This window comes from Telopea speciosissima, unplaced genomic scaffold (genome assembly GCF_018873765.1).
Source record: "Telopea speciosissima isolate NSW1024214 ecotype Mountain lineage unplaced genomic scaffold, Tspe_v1 Tspe_v1.0025, whole genome shotgun sequence".
Lineage (NCBI taxonomy): Eukaryota > Viridiplantae > Streptophyta > Magnoliopsida > Proteales > Proteaceae > Telopea > Telopea speciosissima.
The window spans coordinates 27-23,850 of NW_025317361.1; the positions used below are offsets into that span (position 1 = coordinate 27).

A 23,824-nucleotide genomic window follows, 5' to 3' on the forward strand; every position below is an offset into this window, starting at 1 on the left:
TGATTCTATCATTGATGTAAATCTCTTTGCCCACTTCCTCCTCCCTTCAAACATCGATATTATGTCAAAAGCGCTCATCAAACCTTTTCCCGGCGACATTGTTAGCTGCAAATCGAAAAGGGTTTGTATCTGATGGTTCTGATTCTGATTCTTCGATTGCAAGGATTTCTTGAACGAACCCACTTCCATTTGAGCTTCGATACTGATGCGGATCTCAAGATTTGGGTCAAGTGGCCAAGTGATCACCCACCTCACCGGCATTGAAAACTACGACGGAAACTGAAAATCCGGACGGCGAATCTTCGGGTACATGACGGCAAGATTTGAATCGTCGAAAACGAGGAAGACGAAGAGGATAACACCATAGGACCAAGCATCTGCTTTGGTTCCGTCGTAGCCTTTTCGTCCAACCACTTCAGGGGCTGTATATGCGGGCATACCGCAGGCCGTGTGGAGAAGCCCATCTTTCAATTGCTCTGGGAGAGAAGAGAGACCGAAATCAGAGACCTTAAGGTTGCCCTGATCTTCAAGGAGAAGGTTTTGGGGCTTGAGATCTCGATGGGCAATGTCATTTCTGTGACAGAATTGAAGAGCAAAGACTAGTTGTTAGGAATGGCGATGGAGAGCAGCGATGGGTTTTCATTTTCTTCACTGTGTTTTCGTCTTTCAGTTTTAAGAAGATGATATCATCATCCTTAATGGGGGTAAAAATGTAATAGCAATTCACCCTAATGGAGGTAAATATGGAACGAAGTGCTATTCAGGGTATTATGGGCATTTAGATAAAATTTGGGCAATATACAAGGGAGGTTTTTGAAATAAATGACATTTTAGGGGTGGTAGACATAATAGTTTGAAACCACAGTGGTGGTAAACGTAAATTTCCCTAAGAATTATGTTTTTTTCAATAGATTATGAATGTGTAAAATCTGCAGATGAAGCTGAAGAATAAATCATTGAACAAGGATTACAAGAAGCAACTGGACAAGGCATCAAGTACATAGAAGTATGGACTGATTCTACTCAAATGGTGCTCTGGCTAAAAAAGGAGAATTTTCATACATATCCTTGGAAGCTATTCCGTCACTTAATTAATATCATATCATATTTTGATCGTCTTGAGGATGTATATATTAATAAAATGACAAGGAAGGCAGTTAGGCCAGCTCATATATTAGGTAATAGATCTAGAACTACCAAGTCTATGGAGGTAATATGGATTAAAATCCTCTGCAATTCCTTTATCTTGCGGTGCCTTGCAGTTCGGGCCTGAGAGCTCGACACATGGAAGATGCTTCATTCAACGGTGCGAGCTCGATTGACCCAGTTTTTTTTTCCTTTAGTCTCAAGCTCGACACCATTGGATGTCGCATCTTCCACATGTTGAGCTCTCAGGCCTGAACTACAAGGCACCACAAGATCAAGGCACTGCAGAGGATTTTTTTTCCAGGTAATATCTGGTGCAACTTCTGAATTATGTAATCTTTGTTAAGTTTCTAAAGGATGTTCTTTCACCCAAAAAAACTTCACTAGAGATTCAAGGTTACCCATGAGGTTTTCGCTTAATTATTGCAAGTGTCAACAGGGGTGAAAAGGTCCAAGAAGAACTACCTGAAATTTTCTAAACTAAAACATATATATAAGAATTAAAGGAATTTTAGAAACCAGTGCAAAGATGGTTTTCAAGCCAAGCAACAGCCTCATATTGGTGGGGCACAGCTTCAAATGAGTCAACCTCATATTGGTTTTGGCCACGTTTAGCTCCATTCACCTGAGACCTGATATTCTAGTTATGTTTCTCTTCTTTGGACCTTTACGAATTCTGTGCCTTCATTATAAGCTTCATCTTTTTCTTTCCCTTCTTTCTATCATTTCATATTTCCCCTACTCGATAATTTTCTCTCCAGTTGAGAAGAAGTTCCAAACCAATGTGCCGATGATATACAAGGCGACAGAAACTTTAAAGACATCATCCCATGAACCTGAAAGAGTTAAATTCAAAGATCCAAGTAATTAAGTTCAACCAAAGGTGACACCTTACAGCAATTAAGTAAACAGTGCTGGTTTCATGGCTGTACCTCGTTGGAGAATGTATCCAGTGGCAGCCGTGCCAAAGACACCAGCAAGCACTCCAGCAGTGTTTGATAGTCCCAGCAATACTCCCTATGTTTCCAAAATTTACATAACAAATTGTGTTGACAGACAGCCAAAGTTGAAAGATTCCTTGTATCGATGAACATATGAAGGAGATATGTGCAAACAAAAGGAGCAAGTCTACAGATATTTGTTAATATTTCATAATTTTATAAAGTATGAAAAGAAACCCCAAGGGGGTAGCGGAGTTGGCATGGGTGCTGATCTAAATCGACAGGCGACCTGTGTTTGACTCCTCTTACATGCCTGGGGCCACTCACCTTGGATTTAATTGGCTTTCCACTTAAATCCTTGAATGACCCGGTCCTGTGACTGTGGGGCTCGCACGGACCTGAGGGAATAGTTAGGCTGAAGGCCTGGATACTGCCGTTAGCAAAAAGAAAATTAATAATGAAGTATGAAAAGATAAGATTTTGATTGTTATTGCTATTTCAACTCGTTTCCTCGAATTATATTTTGGCCTTTAAGGTCTTCCCCATGAGCTCCTTTGATTCAAATGAGTACCCAGGAAGGTTTAGAATTTTGGATCCAGCATAAGTCAGCACCCAGATCACTTTACAAATGTTTGTGTCATCCTAATTTTCTATAGTTTTTTATATCCTTTCATGCCAAGGATAAAAGAAACCTTCCATTTATATATAGCTATCCAGTTCATATTAAAATAAAAATAAAAAACTCTGCCACCGTATCTCCACTCACCAGTGCCTCTTTGCTGGAGTGGTCTGCAGCATCACGCTTCCCATTGGAGTCTGTAGCCAACTAATGAAAGGAAATATTTTGCAGATTTGTTTGGCTGTGCCAACAGTCAGGGTCCCTTGACATGTCAAAACAGCCTTGCCTGACTAACCTACTCCAACCCAAAACCAGGTTGCCTACTGAAAACTTCATGATTCTGGTCGACCTATTTCTTTAGCGCCAGTGCATAAGGTGGCAATTGTGGTGTTTGGTAGAAATACATCCCTTCCTAGCACTTCTCAAATATATAAATCTTTTATGTCCCCAAAGCCTTGGATAAAAATTAGGAAAAATAATAGAAAATGTTGCTAACCAAAACCCCACCTGACCCCTCAGAAAATCCTGTTTTTGCAGGGTCCTGGGAGGAGTGGATTAGGACAGGCCTAACCTTTGGTATTTTACGCTATGCCTTCACACAAGTACAGCAGCCCAAGATTTTTACCATCACACCAAGCAATGGCCCCTACTCACTCGAAAACTCAAAACAGAAGAAAAGGGACAAACTGAGGGCCCCAAAGATTGCAGATGTAATAATACTTGAGAACACAAACTTAAGATCCCAAAGATTGCAACATAGATGAATTTTTCATGCAGCTCCACTTTGATCAACTAAGGGACTTATTGGTGCTTACGGATAATCAATGTGCATGAACTATTCAGCTATCCCTCACTGTTGTTTTATTGCCTTTTGCATGCAATGTTACCTTTTGTTTTCTGAACAAAATAAATCTATAAATACCATGGAGGTAATCAACTTACATGGAGAGAAACCTTTTCTGGAGCTCAAACCACAGAAACATTAAAAAATATCTCATACAAAGTAGGCAAGATATCAAGGGGAAACTTACTGCATAACGTGGCCCAATGTCTTGGTGATTAGAATAGAGACCAGACTGTGAAAAAGCATCTGATCCCTGTAAGAAGTAACATATGTACAATCAAGTTTAATTACATTAGAAATTGTTGACTGGAGGAAACAGGATAGTAAATGAAGTGAAATTAAGAGTAACATCAAAAGGTATACAGAAATGTCAATTGAACATTTTGCTTCTAATAACAGTCAATGATGAATGTGAGATAGTAGGAATCGTAAAAAGAAGAAGAAGAAGTTGAGCTCGGTTCTACCCTAGTAATGAATTTGCATTTTTGCTTCACTCGCAAGACCCCACGAACATATACATAACAAGGATTAGCCATTTTAACATTTTCTGGCCGTACCAACATCTATCACCGCTTCAACATGGATATGCATGTTGACATAGCAGCGCACACCTGCTACAATTATTCTCCAAAAAAGAGAAGAGAAACACACACACACACACATGAGTATTTGCGATCTTAGAGATAGTAATGGTCTAGATTGTTATTTAAATTAGGTAGTAGGGCTAGGTAATTGGGGACTCGGGGTTGGTTTCCTTCTCTTTTTTTTTTTTTTGGTCCTCTAACCTGTATAAATACCCTGCTTAAGGTCTCATTGCTCAGTAATACATGTCAGTTTACAGTCTTCTCTCCCCCAACTATGGTTTCCTAACGAGAGATTTCCTAATGTAAAAACAAACCTGTATGTATTAGCATGAAGAAAAACAAGATTATCGTCACACTTAGGTGACTAATATGAAAATTACAAGATTAGCTAGAATCAAGTTTCACTTTACAAAACTAGCTAATGTTTCATTTAACTAATATAGCAATATGAAAGATCGGTATTACAAAAGTAGCTAAACTAGTAACTTTTGTACTCAACCTCTTACGAATTGGACAATTTCACCTTTCTTCTAAAACTGGTGCTTCGTCGTCCGGATGGTCATGCTGCCCTTTCACTGGAGTTCAACTGTCCTCCTGCATCTCTAACATTACTGGATTTCTGGGCTATGGTGGCACAATATTGAGCATCCCAATAGATTGAATCAAAATATGAGTTCATATAAACCATCCCTCATGGAGGAATGCGTTCTTTATTCTATTGTATGAGCGAATACCATCACAAGTAAACAAAATGTTTGAGAGGAGCTTATTGCAGTAGTTTTAACCTTTCTCTTCTTAAATTTTACCATCTTGTAGTACAATTTTTCCTTCTATATTTGCACAAATTACCCTGCAGTGATACTCAGGGATGCAGTGAAACAGCCCAACAAATACAAAGTTCAACGGATGTTTCTGGTGATAAATGTACAATGGCACATAATAATCAAGGGCAAGAAGGCGAAGAACAGCAATAGGCCGGAACTTCCCCAAAGGAGATCATTGATGGGAGTGTACAAGATGATCGTGGTGAATACGATCTGGGCAAAAAGGATTCTGTATACCTTCCGTATGAATCCATATTGAACCTTGTTCTCTCCATAGCTCAACCCTGCGTAAAGCGTCCCCTCCTCTCTAAGTCTCCCTTACTCATGCTCTTGAATCCGTACATCTTTCTCTCACTCTCTGGAATTCTAGATCCTCCCTATGAAGTTCAAATTGCAAGAGTTAAAATTCTAGATCTTACCATCTGTTTTTCATAAAAAAAATTGGATTTTTTGGATCATGGATTAAGCGTTTGAATGATTTCCAGTGCTCTTGCAATTCTTTCTGGGTGAACTTTGATTTAATTTGTTTTCAATTCGTTAGGGTTAGGGTTTCTGGGTGATGGTGACAGTGGTGATTGAAAAGAAGATGAAGAGGAAAGTGGGGGTAAAAATGTCATAATACATACTAAGATGAAAGAAAACACTGTATTGGCTACTTTTGTAATGCAAATGTTTATTTTAGATAATACTGTTAAACCAAAGATTGAATGGTTAATTTTGTAATGTGAAACGCTATTGTAGATAATCTTGTAATTTTCCCTATATGTAATGCGGGGTTACCATGTCAGACTCCTGTCCATGCTGGACAAAAAAAGTATCCATGCCCTATTATATAGGAAATAATTTAAAATAGAAGCAATATTTCATATTGAGTGCTTCTCTCATCAATTTCCTTTTAGTCCTTAGCATGTCCTAAAGAGAGTGTTACATATACTTGTGCAAGAAAATTTTAGCCATTGTCCCTAAGTATCAGCCTGTTGGGGAAAAAAACATTAGACTGTGTAGAGAGAAGCCACCTTTTTATGTGAAGATGGTTGAACAAGGACAGTAAGGAGAAGATAATTTCAGCTAAGCTGCCTGCTCTCTAGACTTCCAAAGTGACTGATACTGTTTAATTCCACTCAACCAAGCCTTATCCCTACTAATTGGGGTCAGCCACATGAGACCTGTTTCACCATGCCATTCTGTTTAAAGCCATATTAGCCGTAAGTTATCGCATGTTTCATGTCAGAATGTGATATCAGTAATATACTGAGAGCCCAGCAAAGAATTACTAACTAAAGTCGATTCTCTTTTCATTGGAGATTATGGTGCTTTTTCTCTAGTCGGTTGGTCTTTTTATGCCTCAAATTTGCTTGTAGATTTGAGGTTTCTGTTCTTTTCGTTAAGCTCCTTTGAAGTTTTGATCTGGGAGACCAGATATAGTGACACAGCTTAGTTTATTAATATTTATTTCTCTGATTCTTCAGTTTGATTTATGTTCTACTACTTCTTTTAAATGATTCGTAGCTATTGTGACAAACTGGTTATGCCTCCACAAACAATCATACAACTTAACCCAAAACCATATTCAATCCCATGTGACTACCCAAGCATCAGTATGCTCGCTATGTGGAGTGACAAATAGTTCTGAATGTATCATGACTTGTTCTTTACTCATACCCTTTTATCAAGGGGAATACTAATCTATACAATTACTACCATTCTCTTTATAAGTTCTGATACCAATAATTAAATTGGCATAAAATAATCCTAGTAAAGGGCAAATGGAATTACCAACTCAAAGCAAGTCAACATATAATTTCTAAAAATGTTTACATAAAATCAGCCCCACATCCATTTGCTAATAAATGGGATCAAACCTGACTGCATGCCATGCATAGCACTGCTAAGGCTGGAGTGCGGACATGGCTCAGCTGTGTGAGAAAGAAGGCTGGGCCCAGGAATCCAATTGATTGCATGATCTGTAGCATTAGAAGGTTTTAGAGGAAAGATTTGAAAGAAAAAATCTGGAAAGCAGAAAAGTGTCAAATCATGATTCCACTGATCATTCTTAAAAACATTACTCATTACTATAACTTTACTTTGTGGCTTACAGTGAGATTAGCTTCACCAGGTAAAAATACTAAATATTGTGAAAGCAATTGTAAAAGGGGCTCTTGGTTCTATATTTAAATGCCTATACAGAGTGAAAAACCCTTTATGCTAATTAATCCAGACAATTTATAGTCAAATAAGAACAGGAAAAGCAACTAATTTTGGTTATTTTAAATTGTTAATGTTAAGTATTAGTCTTTATGTTAGGCCCACAGGCTCAAGGTTTAGTGAGGGGCACTAATGTATTTTCCTTTTCTTTCTTGTGTCAGTTATTATGTTACCTCACATTATAAATATAAGCTGCTGCCCATGATTTGGTTATTCTGTTCACAACACAAATCGTGGGCAGGTTTCCTCTTCCTTCTTCTCTTTGTCAACCTCTCTTCTTTCTAGTTCAAAAAGGAAAGCAAACAAGCAACAAGGGATGCCATTAAGCAAGAGGAAGCATGCCTGAGCTAACACAAGGCAAGAGCATTAATGTTAAGTATTAGTCTTTATGTTAGGCCCACAAGCCCAAGGTTTAGTGAGGGGCACTATTGTATTTTCCTCTTCTTTCTTGTGTCGGTTATTATGTTACCTCACATTATAAATATAAGCTGCTGCCCATGATTTGGTTATTCTGTTCACAACACAAATCGTGGGCAGGTTTCCTCTTCCTACTTCTCTGTCAATCTCTCTTCTTATTCTTTTCTCTTATTGCTTGTCTTTAATGCAGTGATATTGTCACAATTAATTTTTACATTCCCATGAACCAGAAGCTTTTAAATTCTGCAACAATGAAATGTAGGCACAGTTAATCACAGGAACATCTGCTTGATGGGGACTAAAAATAGGTTTTTATATAATTTTTCCAGTTATGTGCTCCTTGGTCAATATTCAGCAGAGCTTACCTTGCGAACTGTGGTTATTGAAAGACCTTTGCTTACAAGAGTGTCGGCAATCCACCCTCCTATATTTGCAAACACGGCCATGGTTAACCATGGTAAAACACACAATAACCCAGACTCAGTGAGGTTGAACTTCAAAACCTGGACAAAGAAGCGGGAAGAACTAAGATACATGAAGCTCACTGTCATCTTATTTATATTTGATTCAGGGGCTTTTCTATTAATCATAACATTGTGTTCTATCATATACTATTATATTTGTATGTGCATATCATGTGCATGTGTTCACTACCTGTACAAGGAAAATCTGAGTTTGCAGCTGCAGTTACACAACATTAAAAGCAGTAAACTGTACTTCGAAAATGCCATTGAATCATATAAAACTTCGTTTATTCAAGGAAGTTGAATAAGTTCAAAAGTTGCAGCAGAAGAGATATATCAATAAATAACAATAATAGAAATCTGCAAACATTCATCCTGCCCCCTCCTCCAACACAAATTGAAATCTGCAGATGAGATAATAATTGAGTAATTGACCAAGATTTCCATTTGGTGTAAAACATTTTATCAAACCACATATATCATGTTTTCTGCTATTCTGTTTTCCATAATTTTGTAAAGAAATCTGCTAAATCTAATGTTAAGAGGAAGCAATAAAAAGAAAGTAATTATATTGAAAATTTGTACTTTATTGTAGATTTAGGGAAATGATTTAGGCTGACAACTATAAAGAACATGCATCAGATATCAATTCATAAGAAAAGTATCTGTAAAAAGAATAGTAAATATGTAATTTTTATTTAGTGAGAACAAACAACTATGCCCTTGTTGAACTCTATGACTTTCATCAATATAAACAAGTCATCAAGTTACTCTAATATAACTCAAAGTAGTGAATAAGCTGAGTTATTTCCAACTTTTAACCTTCATAAATGGCCATGTGTAGCATACTAACTGCAAAAGTATGTCTGGAAGCCAAGGATGATGAGATCAGAGTTTTAACTTTATTTTATATTTTTTTATGAAGATTATAAAGAAGTTTCACCTTTTGCATGCCTTTTATGTTATGATCTCTTTTCTCTTGATCTCATGTCTTTACATTCTCATTTTACTAGGGCATCCCCAATAAGCGACACGCCATGCCGATGCCTGAACATGGTAATAAGTAGACAAGGGCAAGTGAGAGGTAATATTTCAACCCTGAAGTGTAGGATTAGATTAGCTACCTGGAACAATGGAGCTTTAACGGGTAAGAGCCTGGAGTTGGTAGATGTTATGAGGAGACGAAGGATAATTATTGAATGTATCCAAGAGATAAGATGGAAGGGTAACAAAGCTAAGGTGTTGGATGACTTCAAATTTTGGTATTTGGGAGATCATAGTAATACAAACAGAGTGGGCATCATTGTAAATGAAGACCTAAAGAATGATGTTGTAGAGGTCAAAAGACTGGGAGACAGGATTATATCCATCAAACTGGTTTTGTGGAAAAAGGTTGTCAATTGTTTGTGCCTATGTACCCCAAGTAGGATTGGATGAAAGTAGTAAGTGTCAATTTTGGGAACACATGGATGATTTAATGCAGGGTTTTGGTCAGGATGAATCGATTATTATTAGAGGCGACTTGAAAGGACATGTTGGGAGTAATCGTAGAGGATATGAAGGTGTACATGGTGGTTAAGGGGTAGGGGAGAGGAACAAGGAGGGGACCTCAATCCTAGACTTTGCAGTAGCTTATGATCTTTCCATTGTGAACACTTCCTTTGAAAAAAGAGAGGAGCACTTAGTTACCTTTAAAAGTGGGAATCATACCAGCCAAATAGACTTCTTCCTAACAAGAAGGGCACACAGATTGGTGTGCACAAACTGTAAGGTTATCCCTGAAGAGAGCCTAACCACCTAACATAGATTGGTGGTCCTGGATTTGTACCTCAGGGCACAAAAGCATAGGAGGATGGAACCTATGTACCCTAAGATAAGGTGGTGGAGATTAAAAGGGATCCCTAAGGACATTTACTGATAAGGTGGTCAAATAAGGAAAGTAGACTTTGAGGGAGACACCAATGCAATGTGGAACAAGATGATGACTTGTATTAAGGAGGTAGCCAAAAATGTGCTAGGGGAAGCGAAGGGTAGTCATCAGAACCCTAGGGAGACTTGGTGGTGGGACGATGATGTCCAAGCAGCCATTAAGTCTAAGAAACTTTGTTTTAAGACGTGGCAAAGAATTAAGGAAACAGAGGATAAAAAGAGGTATAATGATGTTAGAAATGAAGCTGGGAAGATTGTGGGGATGGCAAGGACGAAGAAATATGAGGATCTCTATATCAACCTAAACACAAAAGAATGGGAAAAAGCTATATATAAGAAAGCTAAGATGAGAGAAAGGAAGAGTAGAGATTTCGATCAAGTGAGGTGTATTAAGGGTGATGATGGATGATGGAGTGTTGGTAAGGGATGAGGACATTGTGCAAAGATGGGATGAATATATTTGTGACCTACTCAATGGAGATAGGTCGAGTAAAAATGACCCGTATGAATACTGTATTCAAAAAGACAACACATGCCATAGATATGTACGAAGGTTAGTGTGGCGGAAGTTAAAGAAGCCTTAAGAAAGATAGCAGGCAAGACACCAGGCCCATATGAGATTCCAATAGAAGTGCGGAAGTCCTTAGGAGGATGTGGAGTATATTGGTTAACCAATCTATATAACATGATTATGAACACAAGGAAGATGCCAAATGATTGGAGGAGAAGCATTGTAGTCCCGATCTACAAAAATAAAGGTGATATCCAAAGCTACAATAACTATAGAAGCATAGAGCTAATAAGTCACACTATGAAACTTTGGGAGAAGGTTATTAGAGCCCATTTGAGAAGAGAGACTCATATCTCGGTGAACAAATTTGGATTTATGGCAGGTAGATTCATGACAGAAGTGATCTACTTATTGAGGAGGCTCATGGAAAGATATAGAGATAGCAAAAAGGATCTGCATATGGTTTTTATTGACCTGGAAAAAACCTATGACCGAGTCCCTAGCGATCTAATCTGGCATATTCTAGTGAAGAGAGGGGTGTCAAGTAAATATGCGGATGTAATTAAAGATATGTACGAGAGCATGGTGACTAGGGTGAGATCTGTGGGAGGTCAAGGCAAGGAATTCCTAATTACGATTGGATTACATCAGGGATCAACCTTAAGCTCGTATCTATTTGCGCTTATCATGGACAACTTAACCAAGAGCATTCAAGATGAGGTCCCGTGGTGTATACTCTTCGCTAATGATATTGTTTTGGTGGATGAGACAACAGAAGGGATTAACGCTATGTTAGAGCAGTAGATATCAACCTTTGAAACAAGAGGCATTAAGACTAGTAGAACGAAGACAGAGTATGTGATGTGCAATTTTAGTTATACTATGATGGATACTAACATGGTGTGAATTGGGGAAAGAGAGATACTGCAAAATGACTATTTTCGATATTTGGGGTCAATCATAAATAAAGAAGATGACATAGAGGATGGCATATAAAGAATTAAAGTGGGATGGATGAAGTGGAGAGACGCGTCCGGAGTGTTATGTGACCAACGTATCCCTTTAAAGCTTAAAGGAAAGTTCTATAGGACTGTTGTAAGACCGGCTATGATCAATGGGGCAGAATGTTGGGCAGTTAAGAAATGTCATATCGAGAAGCTATGTGTAGCAGAGATGAGGATGTTAAAATGGATATGCGAGAAAACTAGGAAGGATAAAGTAAGGAATAAGCGTATTAGAGCTGATTTGGGAGTTGCCTCGATCAATGACCAGCTCCAAGAGAGTCGTTTGAGGTGGTATGGTCATGTTCAATGGTGGCCCAGGGACGCCCCAGTAAGGAGGAGTGATATAATCTTGATTGAAGGAGCCAAAAGAGCAAGGGGCAGGCCTAAAATGACCATAGGAGAAGTTGTGAGGAAGGACATTCATAGTCTAGGTCTTGTACAAGAATGACCTCGGATAGAGCTTATTGGAGGGCAAGGATCCATATAGCAGACCCCATTTAGCTGAGATTCTCCTAACTTTCTGAGCTGAGCCTCTTTCCTCTTACTTGCATCTTTCATCTTTTTTTTTTTTCTTTTTTTCTTTTTTTCCATCTTTCATTTGTCATTTTCCATTTTTCATTTCTCATTTGTCATTTGTCATTTGTCATTTTCCATTTCTCATTTGTCTCGTCATTTTCCATCTGTCATTTGTCATTTGTTAGTTTCTCCTACTTTGTTTTATTTGGATCCATGTAGCCAACCCCATTAAGTTGGGATAAGGCTGAGTTTGTTGTTGTTGCTGTATAAAGAAGTATTTTGAAATAAACCATTCCATATTTGTTTTGACCATTCCAAAATAATCTTTGGCTAGGGTAGAGAAAGTAAGATGGGGAAAAAAATTGGACCAAAAAGCCAAAAGCCCATATGCTAAGAATGATGCAAAGATGTGGGAATGAAAGAGTTAACATCTCTCTCCCTGATTAAGCTATAGAGATCTCAGATCTGAGCCTGGTTAAGCTATACAGATCTACAGTTATCGGGTTTGGGGTAGTAGGCGGAGAGAGACGCTCGCCGGTGGATTTTCCTCAATCTGGACTTCTTGGAAACTGCAGGGGACTCTGCATCTGAGGGATCTGGTTGAGACTCGACTTTGCTTCTGAGGCTCTGGCGAGCAAAGTTTACGATAGTGGTTTTTTCCCAGATCTACAGCAGTGACAAGTCCAGATCTGTGTGTTCCGAGTTTTGGCAGTACTTAGCAGTGTAGCTCTGTTCTGATCCGGAGGCATTAGGTCCAGATCTATGTTCTGGGTGAGACCAGGGTTTAGAGTTCTCTTTTTCTTTCTTTTGCCATTTGTTTCATGCATATTTTTCTGATTAACTTCGAACTTCTTTTTCATTCATCTAGTCTGTGCATTGTTGTGACCTCAAGTTTTCTTTGAGTGCTCCTCTGGTCTTCCTCGATGGATGGAGGCTAGAAGGAGAAGGTGTTCGGGGTTTTGGCCTAGGCTGGCTTGGCCGGAGAGGCTATCGGCTCTGGTGAGATACAACTTGGGAGGCAGGTGCTGTGAGTCGAAGATAGACTGGTGATGGGTAAGAAGAAGAAGGGTGCTGGAAACCGGCAGAATTCTATCCATCTGAAGTTGGGCCAAAGAAGTGTAGTAGAGTCAGAACTCTTGGGAGCTCCAAACGTGGTGGTGTTACCTGAGAATGAGCAGGGAACAAGGTTTATCTCTTTTGATGCTCTTTCGGATGGTATTAACTTCCCCCCTCTGGGGAGAAATAGGAATACCGATGGTGGTGATATAAGTTTGAAGGTCAATAGAAGGCGTAACGACTCTGATGCATATTTAAATAAATCCTCTGCCACTCCAGGGTAGTTCCCTTCCGGAACAACATCTTGGAGCTCACTATTTGGGGCTGGTAAAACCATTGGGAGTTCAGGCCTTGATCTCCATTTCATTCCACCATCTCGGTCAGGCAATGCAAAGGTGGCCAGGATTAATGTAGAGGATTTGGAAGAAGATATTTGCAAGTGAAAAAAATGCTCTCATTGGGCATTTTATTGGAAAAAGGCCTCCTTTTCATCTTGTGAGGGAGGTCTTGCTGAGATTGTGGAAGCCTTCAGCTGTGGTGGAGTCTTTTATGCTTGAGAACAGCTTATTCGTTTTTAAGTTCTTTGAAGAAACGGATAAGATTAAAGTGCTGGAGGAGGGGCCTTGGATGGTTGCTCGTAAGCCGATAATCCTCAGTCAATGGGAGAGAACACCCCATTGCATAAGACTAACTTAACCACACTGCCTATTTGGTTAAGTCTTCCGAGATTACCATTCCATCTATGGGGAGAGCAAGGTTTGTGTGCTATTGGGTCGATGATAGGAGTTCCGCTGTGCTTGGACTGGAGAACTAAAGCTCAAGATTGGCTGGCCTATGCTCGTATCTGTGTAGAGGTTTTTGTGGACACGTAACTACCGGATGTCGTTCAAGTTGAAGACAATGAGGGTTTTTCTTTCCACCTAATTGTGCGTTACGAATGGAAGCCGCCTGCTTGTAGTAGCTGCCATGTGTTTGGGCACTCCTTTGGAGCTTGCAAGTCTGGTTCTTCTCATATTCTGGTGAATAAAGTCCAAGGCCGTCGGAAAAATAAGCGGAGCTGCTCACCTGGGCCTTCCAAACATGAAGGTGGTGCTACCCAGGCTCCTTTGTGTGTGGGTTCTCAAGAATTGCAGCGGCAAGATCCGATTATGGTGCTGGAGCTGCAGGTGGGGTCAGCTTTCCAAGAGAAGTCTACTGCCACATTACTTTTGGTCAGCTTGCAGACTGAGGGCCCTGTTGGTAGTCTTCCCAAGAATTTCCATGTTGGTGAAAGTTCCTATAGAGCAGGCACTGGTGACATGCTAGCTCCTTCAAGTCAATTGTTGCCGACTTCAAATAGCTTTGCTATTTTGGAGTGTTTTGAGGAGGTTAGACAGTTGGGACCTATTGAGTCTCCTACTCAAGTGCAGCCCCTAACTCATGTTCTGCCAGTCTGGCACACCATTGGGCATCCAATGCATTAAGTAGCGTGAGAGAGAATAATGAAAAGGATTGCTCCCCATATTCCGTTGAACCACCTGGAGAGAGAGGCGGTAATATTCAAATTGTCTTGGAAATCGAATTGATGGATGTTGAGATGGCCACCGTGTTGGGAGGTCCTTTGCAAGCTTCGCTGACTCGTCTGCATTCTCAGTCTGAGTTGGCACAGGATGTGCCAATTGATAATCCTAACGGAGACGTGGTGACCACTCCTACTAGTGTGGATGATAGTACTTTTATCGTCAATGGTAGGGGAGTATTTGGATCTAATGGTGCCATTTTGGCTCAGGAGAGTCTTTCCTTAGCTTCCAAGAATCAAAGTGGGAGTTGGGTGATTCCTCCCATTCCTCCCTATAATCCTAATGGGAAGGACAACTTTATATACAGGTGATTGGTTGTTTGGGTTTGATGTTGTCCTTTGTTCCTCTTTGGGTGGTCTCCCTTCAGCTTGATTAGGCTGTAGGTTAGTCCGTTGTTTTATTGTGGAGCTTTCTCCTTGTATTCTTTCATGTTCTTTCCACTTATATTTTTTGGGGGGGAAAGATTTTTTGTGCTTCGTTTATATATTTTTCATCCATCCAAAAAAAAAAAAGATGGAAAAATTGTCTTCTAGTTGCTTTCAGGAAGTGTTGCTTTAAATTGTTTCAGAAGAATAGCTACAGGATAGGTATTAACTATTAAGCAATGTGATGTATCAAGGACACCTTCTGTTAATAAACTAATCCACTGGCCAGCAAGAATAGTTACTGATTATTTCAAAAATGAGACTGATATAGTTATAAACTAATTCAAGTCCTGAGTACTGTCTATTCATCATCATATGTACACAATAATGGAAAGAATGGGCTGATGAAGTTTTGCGTATATAAAATAGATAATGATCATGAATAAGCCATGTTGTATGTCTGACCGTGAGATATATGGCAACAGAGCAACAGAGAAAAATAACCAAGAAAGAACACAGAAGCAGAAGATTTTTACATATTTTGCAGTACACTAGATCTGGGGAGTGTCATAATGTACGCAGCCTTACCCCTGCTTTCGCAAAGAGGCTGTTTCCAGACTCGAACCTGTGACCACTTGGTCACAATGGAGCAACCTTGCCGTTGCAACAAGAGTCACACACACTACCCAATAAAAATGCTCTTTCCAAAAGCTACACTCATCAACCCTTCACTAATTGTGATCTACCAAAAAAAGACCAGGCTCTGGTCTTGTTCAAGAATTTGCAAGCCCCTAATAGCAATTACTCGGGAGCTAATAGCAATTACTCTCCCAAGAAAACCCTAACTGGTGGTTTTGAAGCCAAAAATCACAACGTAGGTTACTGATTACAGATTTCAATAAATCTCTACTAAAGCTGAATGGCAATACTTATGCTGCGTCAAACCTCCAAATGTAACAGGATTAGGATTAAGCCACACCATGACATAATGAAATTCAAATTCTTTTGGGACCTTACTTTGAAGTATGTAAATCCAACACCTGAATATGAAGTCATGGTGACAATACACATAACAAAGTCAAAACCTATTTTCATTTTACCATGCCTTCTGAAGTAGTTCCTACTCCTCAAGAGTTTAAACATTAAATAGATGTGAATGTATCATCAAACTACATAATCTTTATCTCCAACTCTAGACAAATTCAAATACCTGATTATAATATGTTGGCATCCACGTAAGAAGAATAAAAGTTCCCCAATTATGACAAAAATGGGAGATTATAAGCGCCCAAACTGGTGCTTTTGACAAAATTAATTTCCATGGAATGACAGAAACAGGTTCCTTCAAGGCACTGCCTCCCAAGATAAGGCTCTTTTCATCAGCAGAAAGGTCTGGATCATCTTTCGGTGAGCTGTGTGCCTATGAAAAGCCAAAGAAGAAAAGGAAAATAAGTTTCAGAGAAACTTCCACGAAACCAAGGTTCTAAATCTCAGTTTCGAGACTGGTTTTGACCCTGGCCGAAACCAAGATTTTCCAGGTTTCGACCAAAACCTGGTATTTTCTGGGCAAAACTCAACATGTCATGGGCTGGTCAAAATTGGTCGAAACTTGGTATTTTTTGGTTGAAACGAAATCCATATTAAGAACTATGCATCAAATAACATTTGGAGCATCAGAGAGAGAGGATATTTATTTTGGGGCACCAATTAGTGCAGTTGAGTGGGCGAGCCTTGGCGCAACGGTTAAGTTGCGCTATTGCAACCTATTGGTTGCAGGTTCAAAACTTGGAAACAGCCTCTCCTGCGAAGCAGGGGGGAAGGTTGCGTACATTTGCCCCTCCAGACCCTGCAGTAGCGGGAGCCTTGTGCACTGGGTAGCTCTTTTTTTTATCAAATAGTATAGTTGCTTACTATTTTATTAAGAAAAAGTGTGAGTGTGAGTGTGTGTGTGAGTGAGAGAGAGAGAGAGAGAGAGACTTTCTTAGACGAAAGACGAAAAGTGGAGAAAGATTTCTGCCTGTAAAGAAATTGCAATGCATAGTGCTAGCGGACAGCTCATTCTTCCAACTAGGCCAGTATATTATAGATTTACTTTAGGGCAGAAGCTAGAATTTATTTTCCCAATTCCATAATCAGGTTCAGGAAAATAAAATGTAAATTAACAAAGAGGATCACAGACTCACCTTATTCAGCCATAATGCAAACCAGATACTTCCCAGGGAACCAAAAGAGAAAAATACAGAGGGCCAACCAAATTTGTGGATTAGAATAGGAGAAAAGGCAAGGCCCGTGACAGAACCAAGGTACATGCCACTGTATACAAATGCAAGAGATCTGCTTCTTTCAGAGACTGGAACCCACTTCGAGAGTATATTATTCATAGCTGGCATAGCAACGCCCTGAAAAAAAAATTATTTGATGAATTAACCCACTCCTTAGCAAAGAAATTTAGGTCCAGTATAGTTCAACACAGAAAAAGTAGAAGATTCGAGCACCCAACATGGAAGCATCCTAAGTTATAATTAAATCAAAATGATGTATCATGACAATAATTGAAAGAGATAATCAAAATGTGAAGAGAGAATCTCTGAGTCCTAGTGCTAGAGAGATTTCAGCTTTAAGCATGTACCTCTTTGTCTTAATGATGGATGAATTAACTATGCATATACTAGGGGAAGTCTCATGGTGTTTGTTGTTTGTTAATAATATAGTTTACTGATAAAACTGGAGAGGAGATATCACGTTTTAAACATGACAGAATTAAGTTATTAAAGGGTTAAGATAAGCTGGACCAAAAAAACATATGAAGTGCAATTTATGTATAGTTGGAACAAATGAAAGAAACAGTGATGCAGCACATGTTCCCACGAAAAATAGAAATGCATCATGTGCATTGAATCATTCTTCAAGGTCGACCTTAGTTTAGCTTTCCAGATCTACACTTGGTCATTTCTCATGTCAAAAATAACAAGTTTACAAAAGGATAGAAAATAATAAATAGAAGGCCTGTCTTTGCTAGTGTTGAGCAAAGTGTCGTGTGTGTTGCCATTGTTGTCAACACATTCAGTTGGCCAACACATTCACCAGAAGATGGGTGGATTGCCGATGTGGAAGAGGAAGAACGGCTGGCTCTGAAAAAGAGCAAAAGCTGCAGCTCAAATGAGGAGTTTGGCAGCACTGAAGAAGTCGACATCCATTGCAGTTGAGTCGACATTGACTGACTGCTGATCGATTGACACCCAATCAACGTCAACTGAAGGTCATCAACCGTCGACCCTAGATTTTTGCCGTCAATCAAGGCTGTTCATATGTTACTGACATTGTCAACACTCATCACACTCTGGTCAATGCTCAATGAGAGGCGTCAACGTCGTCCGGGCCTCATCCAATGTCGACCAGAGGTCCATTCAATGTCAACTTAGGCTACACATGGTTTATTGCTCTTAAGTTGCCTCTAGCCATATAAAAGGGGAAATGTGGTGTACGAAAAAAGAGAGAACTCACTCCACTCAAGAGAAGAAAAGAAGAGGGAGCCTCTAAGAAGAGAAACCTTAGAAGACTACCTTCAAACCATTCATTGAAGCTATCTTGCATTGTGTTGTAATATGGGTACAAGGGTATATTTGTCCATTAGGGTTTAGTTGGTGTTGCCCTATGGGTATATTTGTAACTTGTACTTCATAAGATTTATTATAAATAAAGAGGGCTTGTGTCTCATTGACATAAGTTCCATTCCCCAAATCCATAATGGTATCAGAGTGAGAATCGACATTGGGATTTGAATATTTGAATCCTAATGCACTTACCCCTAACAAAGTAATGCAGATCACACTTTGTTTATAAAGAAGACAGGTAGCCATATTATGATCTTGATTGTCTATGTGGATGACATCGTTATTACTGGGAGCAACATTGACGAGATATCTCACCTGAAGCAATTTTTGGGAACAGAGTTTGAAATCAAAGACCTGGGAAAATTGAGATATTTCCTTGGTATAGAAGTAGCTCACTCAGCTCAAGGGATTTTCCACTCTCAACGGAAGTACACCCTTGATCTTCTATCCGATACAAGAATGTTAAGTAGTAAGCCAGCAGATACACCTTTTGAGGCTAATTCCCATCTCATGAGTAAAGATGGTGAACCAGTCGACAAGGGCAGCCACAAGAGGTTGGTTGGAAGACTGATCTATTTGTCTCACACTAGGCCAAATATAGCCTTTGTTGTTAGTGTGGATAGTCAGTACATGCATGACCCTCATTCATCACACTCAGATGTTGTGTATCGAATTTTGAGGTATTTGAAGGCTGCCCTGGAAAGGTGTTCTCTATTGGATAACCTAGAGGGGGGGTGAATAGGCTATCACTAGTGAATTTATGTCCTTTTTAAAAATTTCTTGAAATTAAACAAGATAGATAGAAATGAAATGCGCAAATAGAAAGACATACCAAATTTATAGTGGTTCGGCTAAACTTAGCCTACGTCCACTCCTCTCAACCTTGAGAAAATTCACTAGTTCCTTCCTTTCAGTACAGTAGATGGGAAGAACACCTTTACAATCTTTTTTCTATGGGATAAGAGGATCCCAATCTTTTAAGGATAAGAGAATCCGAAATCTTTTAAGGATAAGAGGATCCTTGCACAACCTAAGTACAGTCTAAGCTAATGCAAACAATGCTTTATAAACTTAAAAGCATAAACTAGTTACAAAAGAAATAAAGGTAAAATTACCTAGGCAAGGAGTGTGATGTGTACTCCTTGCAAGTGCCAAATGATGCGAATGAGATGCTTGCACAATAAAGACCTTCTTTAAGATTTATTCTATAGAAAGTAAGCTTGGGAAGGTCCTTTAGGCTATGAAGTCAGAACTTGATTGATGTGGACAAGACTTCAATTATGAGAGCAATTATCACTTTTCACCTTTCTCAAAAGTAAGATTTTGGACTGTAGTGGATAGGTGAAAAGGACTGACATGTTCTCTATTTATAGGCTCATTAATGGCCTTTAGAACATGTGCAAAATGTGCTTTAACGGATCTATTTTTCACCAATCCGGTTGACCTGAAGATTGATCCGGTCGACCGGATCCTAGCCGTTGGAGAAACTAGCCGTTAAAAACTAGCCGTTGGAAGGCTAAAATGGCATCTGGTCGATGTCCGGTTGACCGGATCATCGTCCCACTTGATCCGGTCGACCGGATCATCAATGGGAAAGTACCTGTGAGCTTGCTGTGAAGCCCGGTCGATCCATACCCTGAGATCCGATTGACCGGATGCTCAAACCGGATCACAGCAACAACTAGTTTGTGACCATTTGCCAGAGGGGATTGGTCCGGGACTTTTTCCAATCAATTTAGACTTATTCTAAGGTCATAGGGGGTTCATTTATAACCTCCTAAGGTCCCTAAATGATGCACATGCTTTTTCATTTAATTTATGCAAATACAATACAAGTATGCAGTGTGAGTGTCCTAAGTATGTGCACACGAGCATCTTATCTTTCTTGCTTCACGTGACGTTCTTCAATCTACAAACACTCTTTTGAAATCTTCTTTCCTTGACAAGCTTTATTACGTCTTCAAAGTCTTGAACTTCAATGGTTAGTTCTTGAATTTCTTTTACTTTGTGCCTTCTTACTCTTGTGCATTCTAGTTTAGTGATTTATTGCCCTATTGACACAAAGGCACACACAAGACAATTTCTAACAAGTTTGTTATCATCAAAACACTCATGGAGGTGGGGTTAGAATTCCCCATCATTCTCTTCTCATCACACAATCATTTACGTATTGAGTCTTTCATAAATGCGGATTGGGCTGGCTGCCCAGATTATCGTAGGTCTACTTTTGGATACTACACCTTTTTAGGTGATAATCTGGTCACCTGGCGGAACAAAAAGCAAGTCGTAGTGGCTCGGTCTAGTACAGAAGCATAATTTGGGCTATGGCCCATAGCATTTGTAAGAGCTACTCTGGCTTCATGGGTTACTTCAGGATCTCGGAGTCTCAGTTGAGGTACCTATGCGCCTATACTCCAACAGCAAATCAGCAATCAGTATTGCCCACAATCCAATTCAACATGATTGAACAAAGCATATTGAGATTGATCGTCGCTTTATAAAGGAGAAGTTGAAGCAGGGTCTCATTTGCATTCCATTTGTCCCATCCGATGGTCAGTTAGCTGATGTATTTACTAAGGGATTGAGAACTAAGAATTTTATTTCTATTGTTAGCAAGTTGGGGATGATAGATATCTATGCACCAACATGAGGGGGAGTATTTAATATGGGCACAAGTGTATATTTGTCCATTAGGGTTTAGTTGGTGTTGCCTTAAGGGTATATTTGTAATGTGTACTTCATAAGATTTATTATAAATAAAGAGGGTTTGTGTCTCATTAGCATAAGTTCCATTCCCCAAATCCATCACATTGTTTGAGAGGGATTCTTCAAGATTATTGAGAGATCATCAAGGGTTGTGAAAAAGAGGAGGAGAAGAGCTACTCAACAAACCTAAGGTTTGTGAAGAAGGCACAAAAGGAGTTGGTTTGCTCAATAACATTGTTTGAAGCCCTACAAATGTTAGAGGTGAAGCTATTGAGTGGGAGAAGAGAAGGAGATGCAACATTGGATGTAAGTAACCTCTTTGTTTGCATTCTCATATATGTATGTGTGTTAGACTGTAGACTAGATGTTTGATAAAACATCACAGTCATAATCTTGAGCATATTGTAGGGATTTACATATGACATTTTGATTATATCATTGCAACTAGCAAATGGGTGCCTAATAGAGGGGTTAGTGCTCCTTTGTGGTGGGTGTCGCATAAATTTCGGGGTTGGTGCTCCCTTGTAGTGGAAGCTACAAGAATTGGGGGTTGGTCTCCTTGTAGTGGCTGCCGCTAAACTTTGTATTATGCTTTATACCAAGCTAGATTTGGTTGTAGCCCACGTAGCCATTTTAACAGTGGGCATAGCCATATTGGCAAACCACATTTTATTTTGTGTTGTGGTTTGTGATGGTTGTATGATTGTGTGTCGGCTCAACCTGTGAGTTCCCCTATACATTGAGAAGTTTTAAGAGACCTTGCGCCACAGATTCAACCCCCTCTCCCCTCTCAATGACAGTGTGAGTTCAACAGCTAGTTCTTTTTTAAGCCCTTTTTGTCTAAATAAGAATATGATGTTTAGGATTTATTGTGTTTCAATTCTGATTGGAAATCTAGACTTTGTAGATCATTTCCCATAATCTTATTTAAACTCTACCTAACCCACCCACCCCCACCCCCACCCAAATAAAGGGTCATTATAGTTCAGTATATCTATTCCATGCCACCCACAACTATGTGAAAGGTGCGAGCCATTTATAACCCAGCAGTTGATCCTAATCAGGATGATCAGCTGATCTCAACACATTATTTGAGTGATTCTTATCAGTCCATTACATGCCTACTTCTTGTGTGAGTATTGTTAGACTGACAATCCCAGACTCCATGAGTGTCAAGGATAGCAACCAAGAGATACCATACAACCCCTCCCCCCAACTCTTGTCAGCTTGGATCTACTATCCATATGGAGGGAGGGAGGGAGAGAGAAAGAGAAGCATTTGTGACTTGTAAAAGTGGATCATACAAGATACAAGCTTGCTAGAAACGAAGCTAAGAAGATCGTGGAGAAAGCTAGGGCGAAGAAATACGACGAACTCTATAATAACCTGAATTTGAAAAATGGAGAATATGCTATTTTTAAAATAGCTAAAGCGAGAGAAAGGATGTCCAAAGATTTAGACCATTTCTGATGTATTAAAACTTAATTGTGAAGATGGCAGAGTACTTATAAAGGATGAGGACATTGCAGGGAGATGGAAAAGGGTACTTCTACAGGCTCCTTCATGAAGACTCCTCGAGTGACAGGGCTACGGAAAGCGTCAATCATAGGGACACCTCTTTACGTAGCTACATAAGCAAAATTAGGATGTCGGAGGTAAAAGAATAGATTAGAAAGATGAAAGTAGGCAAAGCTCCAGGCCGAGACGGGATCCCAATTGAGGTGTTGAAGAACGTTGGACTTTGTGGCCTATCTTGGCTAACCAAGTTGTTCAACAAGATAATGAACACTAGGAAAATGCTAGATGATTGGAGGAGAAGCTTTGTGGTCCCAATTTATAAAAACAAAGGAGATATTCAGAATTGTACTAACTATAGAGGTGTAAAGTTGATGAGTCATGATTCATCCAAAAAAAAAAAAATTTTGATGAGTCATGGGTCCGGCGCAAAATTCTTCAAGTGAGACATATTGCCATTGATGCCATTTCATGCAGGATTGACGATGGCCTCTCCACCTCCCTTTAGCTTGACAAATGGCACCCCTCTGGTGTTCTCTATTTAGTTGTGGGCCCCCGCAATATTTACTCCTCTGGGCTTGGTAGATCCGCTTTGGTGGCTTCCATCATCTCTAGAGGCACCTGGGTCCCCCCTTCCCTTCCCCCCCCCCCCCGCCCTCTTGAGGCCCTCTGGAACTCCCTCCCCCCATTCCTCCTGGTCATGGTGGCAGAGATGACACTATTATTTGGCTCCCTTCTCTCTCAGGCAGGTTCAGCTCTCTCTCAGCTTGGGATATGGTTAGACACAGAGGGACTCCCTGTCCTTGGTTCAAAGTTGTCTGGTTCAAAGGGCATATTCCCCGCCACAGCCTTACCTCTTGGTGTGCCCTCTCCAACTGCCTCTCGACGCAGGCTTTCCTCATCCATCGGCACATTCAGGTCTCTCCCCAATGCTGTCTTTGTTGGAATGGGCAAGAAGACACATATCACCTGTTCTTCTCTTACCCCTTTGCTTCCTCCATTTGG

The 23,824-nt window shown here is 39.8% G+C and overlaps 1 protein-coding gene across 1 annotated transcript in view; it reads right to left on the reverse strand.

Annotated features, from left to right (window-relative positions):
- Positions 1-1,817: 1,817 nt before the first annotated feature.
- The window catches only part of LOC122647327 (ascorbate transporter, chloroplastic-like), a 62,083-nt gene continuing 40,076 nt past the window's right edge, over positions 1,818-23,824 (reverse strand). Inside the window, exons 5-11 of the mRNA XM_043840749.1 lie at positions 17,168-17,383; positions 16,195-16,404; positions 7,946-8,083; positions 6,821-6,922; positions 3,738-3,803; positions 2,079-2,163; positions 1,818-1,982 (exon numbers count right to left, since the gene is read on the reverse strand). Of these exons, the coding sequence (XP_043696684.1) occupies positions 1,885-1,982; positions 2,079-2,163; positions 3,738-3,803; positions 6,821-6,922; positions 7,946-8,083; positions 16,195-16,404; positions 17,168-17,383 (915 nt within the window). The 3' untranslated portion in view covers positions 1,818-1,884. The remainder of the gene's footprint in view (positions 1,983-2,078; positions 2,164-3,737; positions 3,804-6,820; positions 6,923-7,945; positions 8,084-16,194; positions 16,405-17,167; positions 17,384-23,824) is intronic.